This window comes from Amblyomma mixtum, chromosome 1 (assembly GCF_055824585.1).
Source record: "Amblyomma mixtum isolate Tamu chromosome 1, ASM5582458v1, whole genome shotgun sequence".
In the NCBI taxonomy this organism is placed as follows: domain Eukaryota; kingdom Metazoa; phylum Arthropoda; class Arachnida; order Ixodida; family Ixodidae; genus Amblyomma; species Amblyomma mixtum.
Window position 1 is genome coordinate 161,387,158 of NC_143012.1, and position 16,031 is coordinate 161,403,188.

Here is a 16,031-nt window from a genome sequence, read left to right on the forward strand (position 1 = left end):
TAAGGAATTTCACTGCTGCCTGTTCGTGACTTGTGCTTCACCGCTTTCAAAATCTATTCAAGAAAGAAGCGAGTAATTTTGTTCAGCAGAAAATAGTTTAGCCCAGTCAAGTGTTCGCTTTGCCATTCCTGACTGATTGGTGTTCATGAGTTAACTACAGCGATGGCGAGGTGTTCAAATGTTTACAAAGAGTTAAAATGGCGGGTTTCTCGAAGGCATTTAAGCTTTTCTGTTATGCGCGTTGCTTGAGTGATGCACACTGTAATGCACCGTTAGAAATTCATCATTTTCCGCTTTAGAGTGCACGGATAATGCGTTCTTAAATGTCAGATTTTGAATTTTTGCGGACTGCGTACAAGTGAGGACTAAGAAGTAAGCTTGCTCTTACTATTACCCATTATATGTCAGGCCGCATGGGATTCTCAGTGCCACGGTGTTTTTAGCCATACGTATGTTGTGTTTCCGTCACCGTCGTGCAGCCGACTTGCTTTACAACTTTTTACTGGCGCTTACCAACATCTTGATATCGGTAAATATCATTCGCATGACCTATCAACGCAGGAAACATCAAACTCGTCTGTACACGGCCCGGCAGTGTACATCGGTACAGTCCATCTTTATTCGGGGATTTACGGCATTGCAAAACAGTAAAGTTCGGAAATGGCTAACAGCATAAAAACACGTCGTTCTGTATGCTAAACTACCGATTCCATGAATGTGCTAACTATTTGCCGGAAGGATTTCGAGCTACCATGTTAATAATTCCACATCTAGTGAATCAAAGCCCTCCCCCCTCGATCGACTACGACGATGTATTTTCTCGGACTCGCTCCGCGCGCCCAATATTCGCGCCTGCGGCGAACCCTGAGGCCGCGCTGGGCAGCAGTACACTTCAACAATTTCGGAACTACGCTCGCCATCGATGTCAGTTGATAAACGTACTTTACAGTCAAAGAGAATAATATCGACCCCGCTGCAGCGTTCCGATTCTTCCCTAGCACTGCGGAAGAGAAATATAAAGGTTTTGTGCCTTTATGCGGAAGCGCACAAGCAATTTCAATGCATGAATATGAGCCAACCACTCATTTACGCTAACCAACTCGCGAATAGAGTTTGAACACCGTAGAGTGATTAGTATCCTTCTGTACACGACTGGAGATGCATGGCCGATCGACTTGAGAGCTCGTCTTACATGCACTGCTAGGCAGAGACTTTCGACCGAACAGGCTCAGTTGAACCGAAGCGCTGTATCTGTACGAGTACCGGAGAAAATATTCAATTATGACGGCACCGGCTGCAATCAAACTCCAGATAGAGATCTGGCGTTTCACGTAAAAAATCGGTCCACGAGTCGCAAGCGAAAACCCCACGCGCGGAGAAGCACACTTGCCCCAGCGGTATAGCAGCGGCAGACGTGGGCCTGCAAATGGCGCCGAGCAAGAAAGAAACAAAAAACAAGCAAAGCGGGCGCCTCGCTCGTGTAGCCTTGACGAAGGCCGCAGGGGCTAATCGCCACTCGGAAAATGTCCGACTAGAGAGGCCGGAGAGGAGGAAGTACGAGGGCCGGCGCTCCAGCGGACAAGTTCAAAAATGGCCGCACTTCAGAAATCAAGAGACTTTGATGGCCCCGCTGCCGCTGTCAGCGGAAACCCGTCGTTAGCTGCCTTCTCTCCCTCTATCTCGTCGTAGACGGTTCTGGTTTCACATCATGCGCGGCCGAACAAGGCAGCTTACCTCTAAACAAAAGCGCTCCATGCGCAGTTTCGCCGCAAACGAGATTCCTGCTGAGGCGGTAGAATTTTTCAATCCTCATGTGCCTTCAACGCCCCAAACACGGCCTGGGGCTACACAACCGAGACCCAAAAGAGGCGCGAGGTATGCCTCGCAGCTGAACAGGCCGGCTTCTCCCTTCTCACAGACCCCTACTCGCATTAGAAACAGCGTCTGCGCAGACACTACACCCGACCTCACCTTCACCCACCGCTTCCCTCACGCTGCGTGGTGTAGCACTTAGGAGAATTTCGGTAGTCATCACTACAATATCAAGATTCTCCTACAAGAAATCCAAACAAGCAGATCCTCTCGCAGTGCTACCACCCCGAAGTGGGACTCGTTCCGCTCCTCCCGAGCAGCTCGTACTCTAAATACCATATCAGACATAGCTACTTGGACTGACTAACTCCAGCGTGCCATCCGCGCCGTGACTCGCCCCTTCCAAGAGGACTGCCCTGCAGACGCAATGGATTCCTATCTCCCGCACCTATGGGAGGCCAATGCGGGTCTCGAGCGGAGGTGGAGGCGTCAGCGCTGGAATAGAACACTCAGACGCCGAATGGCCTGCCTGAACAAGGAGACTGAGACGCATGCTGCGACCCTATCTAGCCGAAATTGGGAATCCCTCTGCAATAGGCTGGACGGCCACACGAGCCTGCCTCAGACCTGGAACCTATTCCGCCATGTCATTAATTCTACTCAGTCCAAGACACACCAGAAACACAACCTCATAAAGCTCATACACACATCTGAGGCCTCCCTCTTGCTTCTAACCCCGATTCTATTCAGGCATTATCATGCATTGCTGGCTTCAGTGATCATTGCACCTTATTGTTCAACTTATCTCTGCCGGTCTGTACTCGTCAACCATCAGTCAAGTATATTCGTGACTATAACAAGGCCAACATTGCAAGTATTATCTCAGAATTAGGCAACTTCCTCAGTGATTTCCGTATGCGCTCCCCAGCAAGAACAGTTAATGATAATTGGTTGGTATTCAAAAGAAAGTTATTATCACTTATCGATATACACGATCCCCTTGTATGCATTCGGGGTGCGCAAGCAGACCATGGTTTTCTAATGCACTCAGAAAACTTTCAAGGAAAAAGAAACGCCTCTTCCGTGTAGCAAAGCACTCGGGCTGCCCACAACAGTGGAAAAGGTATTTCTCGTGTCTTAGCGAATACACTAAACTTCTTCGACTCTCAAAAAAGAAATTTTATCATCGAGATCTACTACGCATCATTCACTCCAACCCCAAAAAATTCTGGAAACTTCTAACTCCAGGTGACAGGTCATCACACAATATCTCATTAGTTGATAATGATGGATCTGAGGTTCCATCAGACCAACGCACTGTGGTTATGAACTCATACTTTTCTTCTGTTTTTACCAATGAACCTTCCTTAAATATCCCCCCTTACAAAAGCTTCCATTCTCTCAGATGCCGCCTGTTACTATCACTGCCAACGGTATTGCAAATCTCATAGATAAGCTTAAGGTTTCAAGCGCCCCAGGACCTGATAATATTCCTTCAAAGATACTGAAATGCACTAAGGATATCTCAAGCCAGTTTTTGCAAATAATATTCGAGCAATCGATTGCTACTGGTTCAATTCCAGATGACTGGAAGATGAGTCGAGTAGTTCCGGTTTTTAAAGGAGGTAAGTGGTCCGATCCTTCTAACTACCGTCCGATTTCTCTAACATGCATTGCCTGCAAGCTACTAGAACACATTATATATTCGCACGTGGCCTCTCATCTAGATTCCAACTGCTTCTTTTCGCCCCATCAGCATGGTTTCAGATCCGGTTATTCATGCGAAACCCAACTTTTTCATTTCAATACCGATCTCAGCCTAAATTTAGATTCGTCATTTCAGACTGATGTCATATACTTGGACTTCTCGAAAGCTTTTGATCGTGTTCCCCATCAGCGCCTTCTAGCCAAACTTTCATGCTTATGCCTCGATCCTCTGGTTTTAACATGGCTGCGTTGTTTTCTAACTGCTCGTTGTCAATACACCATTATCGATGATGATCAGTCGCCTGCAACCGAGGTTTTGTCTGGTGTCCCCCAGGGCTCGGTGCTCGGTCCACTTCTATTTTTAATTTTCATAAATGACCTGCCTGCAGGCATCTCATCGACCATTCGTCTTTTCGCAGATGACTGCGTCTTGTACCGTCGCATAACCACTAAAAAAGACCAGCTAATCCTTCAAAATGACTTAAGCAGAACTGAAGATTGGTGTTCCACATGGCTAATGCAGCTCAACGTTTCCAAGTGTAAGTACATGCAGGTAACACGCAAGCGCACCACTGTCAACTACGCATATTCATTGAACTCAACCACCCTTTCCAAAGTCGTTTCATACCGGTATCTAGGAATTCATATCACCAACAACCTCACGTGGTCCGATCACATTACGAAACTGGCAGCTGATGCTTCGAAATCACTCGGGTTTATAAGACGGCACCTTGGTTCTTCCCCACCTTCTATCCGAAAACTAGCCTACAATACTTTCCTCCGCACTAAACTAGAATATGCCTCCCCTATTTGGAACCCACACCAAGCTTACTTAATCGACACCGTAGAAGCTATTCAAAACCGTGCAGCCCGCTTTACTTCATCCGACTATCACACCCACTCTAGCGTTAAAAATATAAAATTGTCTCTCGACATAGAGCCTCTGGTGCGCAGGCGGAAAACTGCCCGTTTGTCATTGTTCCACAAACTTTACCATTGTTTTCCATCACTTCGGGACTCCATTTTCCTTCCGCCCCTCAGAACTTCGCGCCGTCTCTTCAACTCCATGAGCATTCTACGCATTCACGGCTCCACTAACTCATTTAACAAGTCTTTTCTACCTGTTGCCATCAAAGAATGGAATTCATTACCTGAGTGCATTGTCATCGAGCGAGATCCGTGTAAGTTCCGCCAATTGCTGCTGTCGCACTTAAACACCTGATGTTCATTATACTTTTTGTGTTTAACTACCGTTTCATATATGGTTGGCCACTTTCTGTAATGGGTTCATGTACATTTTTTTTTCTTTATATCCTGCCAGTACATGTATATGGCACTGATTGTTACCTGGTGTATTTTTATGTAACGCCCCCCCCCCCTTATGTAATGCCCCACCACCCAGGGGTCTTTAAGGGTCAATAAATGATGATGATGATGATGATCATGAATTTCTCGAGGAGCTTCGTGATCTCTACTTCCCGCAGATCTCTCCGCAGATCGCCCTGACTACACAGGCTCCCCCAAAGACCTCCTAAACCGGCCGATCAATTAGGCGGAAGTCAGGGCAGAACTTCCGCGCTGTCACCCAACTTCGCGCACTTTAGGCGTGACGTTGCCAGACACGATTAGAGCGTGTGAGGGCAGTGGTCTCGGACTCGAAGGAGATGCCCTCGACACAGCATGGGAAGCTCAGTGGAGACCAACTACCAAGTGTCAAGAGGTTTTTGGTCCTTTTGTGCCCAGCATTCGCCGGTCGTAAGCCAGAGAATCGGTCTAAAGGGTCACAAGCAAAACAAAGTTTATACAGCAATGAGACAATACAGAGGATTTCACAATCACTAGTTCAAACACATACAAAGTGATTAACAAAACAATGCACCTCGTGCGAAATTAAACTCGAGAGAGGCTACAATACAAATGAGATACTGCCATCAAGTGTCATGGTGACCGCTACATTTATTGTATTTGTTTATTTTGTGTGCATATGCTGAATGCAATTTGCTTACCCCCGGGACGAAGGCCCTTGTCAGGCACCACGGCCTTTGGCCTCCTTCCAGAACTGTATGTACAGACAGTTCCAAATAAATACTTTTCAAACTTTCAAAGTCCTCTAACACAAGATCGAGGTAAACAAACAAACCTTAATTTGTTCACCGGGCACTGCGACAGCCCGACGACCAGAGGTCCACGACAATGTCGTCCCGCAGACTGGCGTACGCTGCCTCGTTGGTCCGTGGTTGGGCGAGTGGTGTGGTCCAGGGAGTCGAGCGGGTGCGCTTCACTGAAGCTTAAACGGCGGCTCGGACTAAACTGACAGTGGTCAACGCCCTTCTTATATAGGCTTGGTCCACGCCTCTTTGTTCTACGCGCCAAGGCAGGTGCCCACATACACGGAGTGTCGGCCGTGAAGTCTCCTTCTCCTTCTTGCGCCGGGCGCGCGTCCCCATTGGTCGAAACACCGGCAGTGGCTTCGAGGAGCTTCCAGAGAGGTCTGTCGTGGCGCCACCGCTGACGTGCCGGTGAAGAAGGGGAGGACATCTCTGAGCACACGCAAGGCTACGCCCTCTCCGCTGGTTTCGAGTAGAAGCATCTCCGGCATTCTGGAAAAATCGGTGTCGTGGCTGACTCCTCCCCGGCGAGCGGTGGTGAAGGGAACAGCCACACACACAAAGCTAGTCGCTCTCCCGGGGTTTCTTTCTTCCCCGATTTACTACCCGCGCTGGCGAGATGCGTCCACGCGGTGCTGTTTTTGTTTCTTTGTTTCAAAAATGCGCCGAATTTTGTGACAAGCGCCTCAACACGTCCTGAGCTCCTGGCCCCGACAGAGTGCAAGACAAGGCACTCCCCAACCTCGATTCCCCATCCGTCAAAGCAATAACCGACTACTCAACGAATGCTGGATGCGCGGCGCCCTCCCTCCTCAGTGAAAAGTCGCCAGAGTAGTCTTTATTCCCAAATCCAGCAAACCACGCCTCCCCGCTAACCTTCGTCCCATCTCCCTTATGTCGTGTGTGGGCAAGCTCATGCAGCACGTTCTCCACACCCGGCTCAGCCGGTATATGGAGAATAACAACCTCAAGCTTTCGTGCATGTTTGGTTTCCGCCCAGGCTTATCCACCCAGGAGGTCTTTCTACAACTCAAACACCACAGCCTTGACTCCCCCGCGGGCGACACCAAGGCTATCCTCGGTGTTGACCTGACAAAAGCTTTCGACAACGTTACCGACGCAGCCGTCGTAGACGGCCCCCACGCCTTGAGCGTAGGCCCGCGGACATACACTTACGTCCGCTACTTCCTCTCCGTACGCACAGCCACACTCACTTTGGGCGACCACCAACTCCCCGGTGTCTCACTGGGAGCACGAGGAACTCCTCAGGGTGCTGTGCTGTCTCCTATCTTCTGCAACATAGCCATTCTCCAACTCCCTCACCAACTCACCCAAGTTCCCTACATATATTCCAGCTTCTATGCTGATGACACCACTGTCTGGGCCAATCGAGGCAGTGATGGCGACATGGAACGCAACCTACCGTCGGCCCTCAACATCATCGACTCGTACGTTCTCGCGCGCGGCCTAGCTTGCTCCCCTTCCAAATCATAGCTCTTCCTTTAACGCCGCAGGCCGCATGACTCCACTGACCCTCCCATGTCACTTGCGCTAGGGAACCGCCCCATTCCCCTAGTTTCAAATATTTGCATCCTGGACCTCGTCCTTCACTCCAACGGCGCGCACGGCGACACCGTCCAAGCTCTCCAGACCCAAACCCACCAAGTCACCCGTCTAATCCGGTGCGCGTAGAAACGGCACGAAGGTTTGCGAGAGCGGAACACTCTCCGCCTCACCTAAGCCTACATGACGAACCGCACGGCGTATTCATTCTCCTATCTCCCTCTAAAGAAAACTAGCCGGACCACATCAACGCGCTCCTCAGGAGCTCCACGAAGATCGCCCTACGCCTACCCCCCCCCCCCCCCCTCCCCAGCACCTCTAGTGCCCGGCTCCTGAACCTCGGTACCCACAACACGTTCCAGGAGCTGGCAGAAGCCGCCCTAACAGCCCAGCTGACTCGCCTGTCGGGTACCACGGCAGGCCGCACTCTACTCTGTCAGCTAAGCATCATACCGATCAACCATCCTACCGAAGAGGCCCCCCTACCGCCAGCCCTACGCTCCCACCTCATCATTCATTCCAATCCTAAGAACATGCACCCCGAGCAAAGAATTCGAGCAAGACATGTATGTACAGTTTCAGACTTTTTCGTTCAGCAGCACCGGCAGACGAGGGACTTCCACCAGTTGCTTCGCTCAAGGCTGAGAAAGAACTGGCAGAGATTGAACTAGTTATATAGGCAGGCAGTTCGCAGTGGCGAACGGCGGAGGATATGGGTTTCCGCTCGGGTGGTGCGCATATCGAGATCCCGCACTTTGATTGCCGCCGCACAGGGGCGGCATTGAAGGAGGAGCAAAGAGAGCAGTTAAGTTATCGGCAGGTCGCGAGAGGTAGCGCGTGGGCGCATACGAACGTTGCGCGGCGAAGAGATAACAGCGAGTGACTGATACCGCTGACGCTGCTAGCGAGTCAAGTGAACGTCGCTCTTCGTTTCGGCTTGGGATGCACGCACCGTGATCGTCTGATGCCGAGCGGGCGCTTCGGCAACCGGAGAACTCCGCGCGCTATCACGCGGTCGCCGCCAGGGAGGAAACGGCGGAGGCTACGTGTTTCAGCTTGGGCGGGCGGGAGGAATGGCGCCAGGAGCGCGGGCAGCTAGAGCAGCGCACTGCCCTAGCTGGTTACGAGGGACAACGGCGACGCCGCGAAACGCAGGAAGGGGCGCCGAAGACCTGCGCTCTAAAAAGAAGACTTACATACGAGCAAAAGACAGCAACCAAAGTAACTTGCCGTTACAGTGCACGTAGCATCCCTGAATCGCACCTCGCTGTCCAGTACGGATGGCTCGCTGCCACATACGCTTCTAAGCTGCCGCGGTGTCACAGTGGTTATGGTGCTCGGCTTCTGACACGAAACATGCGGGTTCGATCCCGGCAGGAGTGGTCGCATTTCCAATTTCGGTGGAGGCGAAATGATAGAGACCCGTATTATTTGCCATGGTGCTGGTTAACAGCCCCAAAGTTCGCTTACACTACACTTAAATACCCCTGAAAGAAGCCGATCGGACATCCGTCGCCGTAGCTCAGTTGGTAAACCACCTGACGCGAATTTTGGGGGTCATAGGTTCGGATCGCACCGGCGGCACGTGGTTGTTTTTTCTTCTGCTTTCATTAATCTCCCATTGATGCAAATCTATACAAATTAAAAGAAAACATTCCCTATGCTTCTCGGTTTCGGTGGCTGTTCGCTTCCGTCATGTATGCCATAGCGAGCACCTCTTTTCCCTTCACTTCTATGCTCAGTAGTTCAACGAGTACCTCGAATCTTGCAGCCTTGACGCCACAGGTAGCATATAAGAGGATTCTCGCGGAGTTTCCGCCTTCACCGTTCGACTACGTTCCTGCGTGGCACTAGCGGTAAATCAGGACGTACTAAGTCCGCTGCTATGGACGAGAGTGGCGCTTGTGAACAATCTCAAGGTTCGCTTACAATACACATAAATACCCCCCCAAAAGCAGCAGATAGGACAGCCGTCCAAGTAGCTCTGTTGGTAGAGCACCGGACGCGAAATTCGTAGGTCGGGGGTTTGGATCCCACCGGCAGAATGTGGTTGTTTTTCTTCTGCTTTTATTAATCTGCAATTGATGTAAATCTACCGATTAAAAGAAAACATCCCCTATGCTTCTTAGCTTCGGTGCCTATTCGCTTAAGTCATGTTAGTCATCACTTGTTTATTCATGCATTTATTATTACTTTCTGCATGGCGTACAGCAGCAACACAAACGAAGCGAAGCAATACAGCACGGAGAAGCAGGGCATAGACAGGAACATTGGCTGCATCTCGTCGCTTTATCATAACAACTAGCCGAAAGTGTCATCTCAGTAAATGATCAAAACAAAAATATTTCTACTTCAAAAATCTGGAGGACGCTTAAGCTTCGCCTTAAGTTGGAACGCGACAGCGTGTTGCAGCGCTGCCAGGGAGTCCACGAAACGCCATCGCCCGTTGGGCGGGACGCCTTGTCGTTTGGACAAATCGAAAATTGTTTTTTTGTAGGAAACGAAATGACACAGTAACAATCTCACTTATCTTATTGGACACCCGAACTGCGCAGGACACGATTTTTTTTTTACGAAGCCCCCGATTATAGGTCACCGGTTCGAATCCTTGCCACGAGCTAGGCTCTAACTAAACTAGTAAGTTTATGCTGCACGCAATTCTGAATCGCATGACGCTGTCGGAACATTCCGCGAAAACGGTTGGCATGGTACGGTTGTTTTTAAGCAACCCCCGTTTATTTCCGACACGCGGTGCCGACTACTACTAGGACGCCGACGGCTTTTCCACCGAACGAGCTCTATACCCTGTCGCGTTATAAATGGCTTTAACCGCTATAGCAATTATTCCCATTACTTACCAGGCACCTTATACAGGCCCTTTACCAGGAAGACAGAAGATGGAATAGCTGTTCGGCGTGAGTGGCTGCGACGCGAGCAGCCTCGCTTCTTATCGCGTCTCAGTGTGTTTGTTTTGACGCGCTCAGGTCTTAGCGCCCGTTTTGTTGTAGTTCGCGGATTGCGCGCTCGAGAGCTCAGATTGCACGCTGTGCTCCAGCGCTACATCCACTGTTGTGTCCCGTCGGAAGCGTTGGTTTTGTCCGGAATAAACCTGCGAAGTTTATGCTGAGTGTGGATGTGTCACTCGTCGGGCTGTACTATGGCTCGCTAACCATCACGTTCCCTAGAGGGCACAGCCTTCAGTCATGCAAACAGAATTAAGACTTATATCAAATGCAAGATTAGCAGTTTCCGTCTCTGGGCCAGCAAAGACTTCTGTAAATGAACAATCAGAAGTTTTGCGATAGTTGCAAGTCAAAGCACGACCGCGCAAAACATTTTCCCTCAAATACGTCACGGTTAAAGACCTAGCAGATCACTTGGGATGCTACGAAAAGCATAAAGGGTATAAAAAGTATGAAAAACGCATGCCCACAACAGCACATCAGTAGTGTGTAGTCCTGTAACAGCTTCGAGACGAGGGTAGAAATATGATGAACATGTACAAAAAGTTGCTGTGTTGGCTCTTAACGGCATGATAGTTTGGCATGTTTTGCGACAACATTATGATGGCTAAAACCAGGTATTCTTGTAGAGTAAACCAAGTTGTCATCATTTTAAAAGCGCAAGTCAAGATCATTTCGGCTACTACAGCCAAGTATAGTTGGTGTTACTGTGGACTGAAACAGCGAGTGAGTATTAAAAGCTAAACTCATGAGTAATGGCTAAAGGTGAATGCAGCTTTCTCTAGGGAAAGTTAGTCACCTGGAATGATTACGTGCGTTTCATCCTTGCACAAAAACAAATTGTCAAATCGTCGCCATTTACTGCATACCTGACTTGGACCAGCCTTCCTTGTCGATGAGCTCAGCGGTTTCTTTGGGCCTCTTGTAGTAGCTTTTCACCATGGATAGGCTGCGGTAGCAGATTTCTCCGATTTCATGTGGACCAAGCTTCTCGCGAGTGACGACATCTACCACCTACAAATGCGCGAAAAAAACATCAACTTATGTGGCATTGAAAGCAGAGATTTTTCCATGTTTGAAATTCTGTTTCCTAATAAGAGTTAAGGTTTGTACCTGGAAATCTGTATGACTGTCTTGTGATTCAGTATTCACGCTTACTGTACAAATTTTTTCGGCATATTTATATTGCTGCTGCCTGCTAAGTAGCTATCAGACATCATCAAGTCCATCCCTAACAAATACTGTATTGGCTTCAATTTGTGCACCAGTAAGAAAAACGAGAATTAACCGGAAGATACTAACAAATCATAGAAGAAATTAAAAGATCTTACCTTACATTGATCGAATCTTGCAATGACACCGGTTAAGCAGGAAAACTAACTTTACTGCGCATTATGAAGTAACAATAAAGTGGAAAAAACTGTATGGTACGGAGAAACTGACCTTATTGGTGCATCTCCCACGTGATATAATATCAGTATACATCATGTGGGTGCTGCATAATTGAATGTATATTTGAAAGCGCCTGCTATATTTCGCTACATTTCGCGACTTTGCTAGTGCGCTCTTCGATTTTAAGAAACTATATGTTTAAATCTGACACTCTGTGGTGTCGACGAATAGAACAGGGCAATAACAGCAATCTTCATAATGTGGGCAGGCGTTTCAGTCAACTTGTACGCAGGCATGTTAAAGAACCTTACAGATAGATATTTTATTTTGAGTGGGCCTCAACAAAACGAGCGCACACTAAGTCAATACAAACACCATGACGTGAACAGACATAGGACAAAAAATAATCACAAATACAATGATAAAATATAATAAAGAAAAACAAGCATAATGAAATGAAAAATGAAAACAGCAAATTAGGCAAATATATCTGTGTCATATACAGTTGCATTATATGTTATTTGCAAACGAGTCATTGGTGAAATGGCATGCATGTAAGGACAAAATAGTTAACAGCATTTGGTGGTGTTTCGCTGAGGCACACGATATCGCAGTGACATCAATAATTGATCACAGTCAGTAGAGTCAAGCACAATTTTATGTATAAAATGCATGTCACGCGCGAGTCGCCTGTCATGAAGAGTAGACCTACTAAGGTCTGGTACAAGAGAATCCTAGTCTTAGAAACGACGGCGCACAATAATCTATCACAAAGGATGCGTACAAACTTCCGCTGAACATTTTCGATTTCATTGCCAGAGATAACGGAGACACTATTCCAGGCTACTGATGCAAACTCGAGACGTGGCCTCACGAAAGCACAGTAGAGTGCGCAGACATTCGTATCGACGAAATTTTCTTGTTGAACAATAAATGACACCAATATGTCTGAATGCGCCAGAGACAATAGACAAGACATGTAACCGAAAATCGAGTCTTGAGTCAACAACACCGAGGTGTCGTACATGGGCAGCACGAGATATTTGTCCCCGTAGAAGAATATAGTTACGTATATTTGTGCGACGTTTTCTAGTAAGAGACAAAACGAAAGTTTTCTTAATGTTCAGTTTAATCCTATTCACCAAGCACCATTTCTCGATGTTGCTAATCTCAGCTTGCAAACGGCGACAGTCTTCGGAGGTCTCAACCTTACGGAATAATTTTAAATCATGAACAAATAGTAAAACCCTTCAGTTGACATGTAGCGGCAAATTATTAATAAATACTAAAAAAACAGCGGTCCCAAGTTGGAACAGTGAGGCACTCCTGACGCTGAAACATACTCGTTAGACACACAGCCGAAAAACCAGACCGCATTACGGCGGCTGGCAATGTAACTTTTGAGCCATTTGGAGTACATGGGACTAAGTCCGTATTTTTCCATCTTCGTCCGAAGTATCTCATGGGAAACCGTATCAAAGCTTTAGACATGTAGCAGTAAATTGTGTCCACTTGAGTGCGATTAAACACGTGGGGCCCACTGTACCCGAGAAAGTGGCATAGATTCGATTCAACGGATCGTCCTTTTAAAAAACCGTGCTGCAGAGGTGTTATCTTTTTTAAAAAGTATGAACTCATGCGTTCGTACATAACCATTCAAAAACTTTTGCAAAACAACAAAAAAGTGACACTGGTCAAAAATTATTCACATCATAAGCATCGCCAGACTTATATACAGCAGCCGCTACTAACAGAATGACGTTCTGGCGGGCTAGTTGGTTCATAATGAAGAGAACGAGTACAAACTGCGCGAACAAGATGGCACGTAAGACACTTTTATGTGCTTTACGTCCCGTCTTGTTCACGCAGTTTGTACTCTTTCTCTCTAACTACTGACAGTTTCCAAAGACAAGGAAAAACACCGGGGCGCAAAGATAAGTTGAACAAATACGTTAGAGCAGGAACAAAAATGTCACTGCATCCTTTGATTATGAAGCTGGGAATTTCATCGACTCTTGTTGAACATTTTGGCTTCAGCTTATGAATCGCTGATGAAACTTCATACTCAGCGACACTTCAAGCGCTAAGCAGTCTGGGGTGTCACCAAGGGTGACAACACTGGTTGTGTGGCAAGGGCGCACAAAGCAAAAGCTAAAGTGCTCAATGAAAGCTTGGCATACATCTTGCGGCTGGAAGCAGATACTGTCACGTATCTTTAGCACAGCAGCACTAACTTTCTCTTCACTTTGCTTCCGCACAAAAGCCCAAAAAGAGTTAGGTTCTTTCTTAAAGTTCCCAAGATGCTTGTGCTATTGAGCTTCAACGCATGCAATAAGGTTTTTCACAATTTGTCTGCATAGTGAATATCTTTGGTACCAATACTCACTTTCTGATCTAACGTACCGTTTGTGATACCGCTGCTCTTTCTTTAAATAGTGTGTCAAATCACAAGAAAACCAGCGGAATAATTTTTTTCGTTGTTCCCTGTACAAATGATGTCAATAGCTCCACGCAGGAGTCAACGTTCCCAATACCAACCAATCGAGACCAATCGTAGCTTAGAAGCTCTAACACTGTAAATAGCTGTAATCTAATCTAGTCTAACAGCTGTGAAGCTCTAGCTGTAAGCTGTGAGACAATCGCCGTAAGCGTACCTAAATTTTTCTGGTTTGAGTTCACGGGCTGGACAAAAAGACAAAGAACTTTCGGTTTTCTCCGCTTTCTCGGCTTTTTCGGGTTCCGGCTTTTTTCTTACTTTCGGCTGTGGCGAGATGTGCCGCAGCTTCAATGGATTTACGGGCGTGGTATCACCTGGGCGATAATGCATGCTCACTGATCCTTAAAGGGCTACTGAAGCGGTTTTAGAATTCGTTGAGTTTTAGCTTGCCGAATGTGCGAAATGTGCTGGTAAAGCGTGCGAAATCGTTTTGCTCTAGCATTTGAAATGGTGGCGTAATCGCCGAATAAAGTCGTCGTCGGCATTCAGGCTTCTCTGAAGTGCACAGCGACGGGCAGAGGCCCCGATAATGACGTCACGTATGACGGCACTGAGTTTCTAGCGATGAAACGGTTATTCCATCGAAGAAAACCGATGACATTGAAGGTGAAGCTCACAATGCATTGTTTGGCGCCATGTGACGACGCACAGCAGCATGCAGGCGTAAGCAGTGGACATTAAAATTTCGGCAACAATGACGTCACTGCCGAGTTTCCTCGCACTCTTCCAAAGTAGTAAGGAGAAGCGTAAATATCGTCGCGGTTTTAATCGACGATTATGTCACCATTGTAAATGCTAGTGCAAAAATACTTTGCATGGTTTATCTAGAAGCTTGACAGATCCGAATTCTTGAATAACCTCGAATTCTCAAAAAACTGTTTCAGCTTCCCTTTAATACCAACAACGGTGTGCATAAAAGAGCTCTTTCACTAGCATCACTAGAAAAGAAATCTTCTTAACACCCTTTCAAAGACTTCAACTGAAACTGAATTCTGCAACAATTCATTTTGACACTGGGCGCTGTCAAACATCAGTCTGTTGCGACAAAAAAAAAACGTGTTTCATAAATTTAAGTTACTTGCCGTGCTCTCAAAGCCTCTCTCAAGACCAGAATGCGCCTTTGTGAAGCTTACAGCCTAGATTTATTGATCAGAAAGGCTAAATTTACCGATGAGATAAAAGGTATCATTATACAGTATATACACATTCTTCAATAAAGCAGCAGTTTTACTTTGAAAAATGAGTTTCTCAAGTTTCCGAATGAGCTTTCCTGCAAAACTTAATTACTTGAAAAGCTACATGCAGTATGGCCTACCCTAATTTCTAATAAGGTAGGTACTGGTGCAAAGAAGACAGGACACAACGAAGAAACACATACGACATGTACGTAGTACATGCGCTCATGCCGTGCGTGTCGTATGCGTATGTGTACACATGTATGTCTTTCTTGGTTATTTCCTGTTTTCTTGGAAAGAGTACCTACCTTATTAGAAATTACTGAACTCGCCCAAAGAAAAGTATTATCCTAACTTACGTGCAGCGAATTAGCAGAGATAAATATTCATAAAATGTGCCCCAGCGGGACTTCGAGCCTTACACGTGAAAGGTAGGATCTCTGATTCAGTCAATAATGAATCGCACTCGTGTTATCAGTTAAGGTATTGAAACATGTGCGCCAAACTATCTGCACATTCAAAGACTTAAAAATTGCATTCAAGTCGGAGAAAACAATAGCAGCCAAGCAGATCATCTCCAATCAGGTGACCTAAGAATGTACTTGCGATTCGACTAGTTGGAACTGCATCGTTTCGAGAGCTACACTGTTTAGAATGCCAAGGACGCAGATAACGAATGTAAACACGAAAGGTTAGGAGCATTTGCACTGAACTGTTCTTTTTTGTCTTCGGCAACATTGTTCGTGCCATTTAAGTACGGAAGCTTTTTTTAGAAACAGGCCTAGGAATTACCTGTGAGAGAGAGAGAGAGAGA

General features: G+C 47.0%; 1 protein-coding gene across 1 annotated transcript in view; it reads right to left on the reverse strand.

The window, feature by feature from the left end:
• LOC149369549 (putative 4-coumarate--CoA ligase 1) overlaps positions 1-16,031 on the reverse strand; it is a 92,388-nt gene that overhangs the window by 10,548 nt on the left and 65,809 nt on the right. Inside the window, exon 8 of the mRNA XM_089558878.1 lies at positions 11,023-11,167. Coding sequence (XP_089415004.1) covers positions 11,023-11,167 — 145 coding nt within the window. The remainder of the gene's footprint in view (positions 1-11,022; positions 11,168-16,031) is intronic.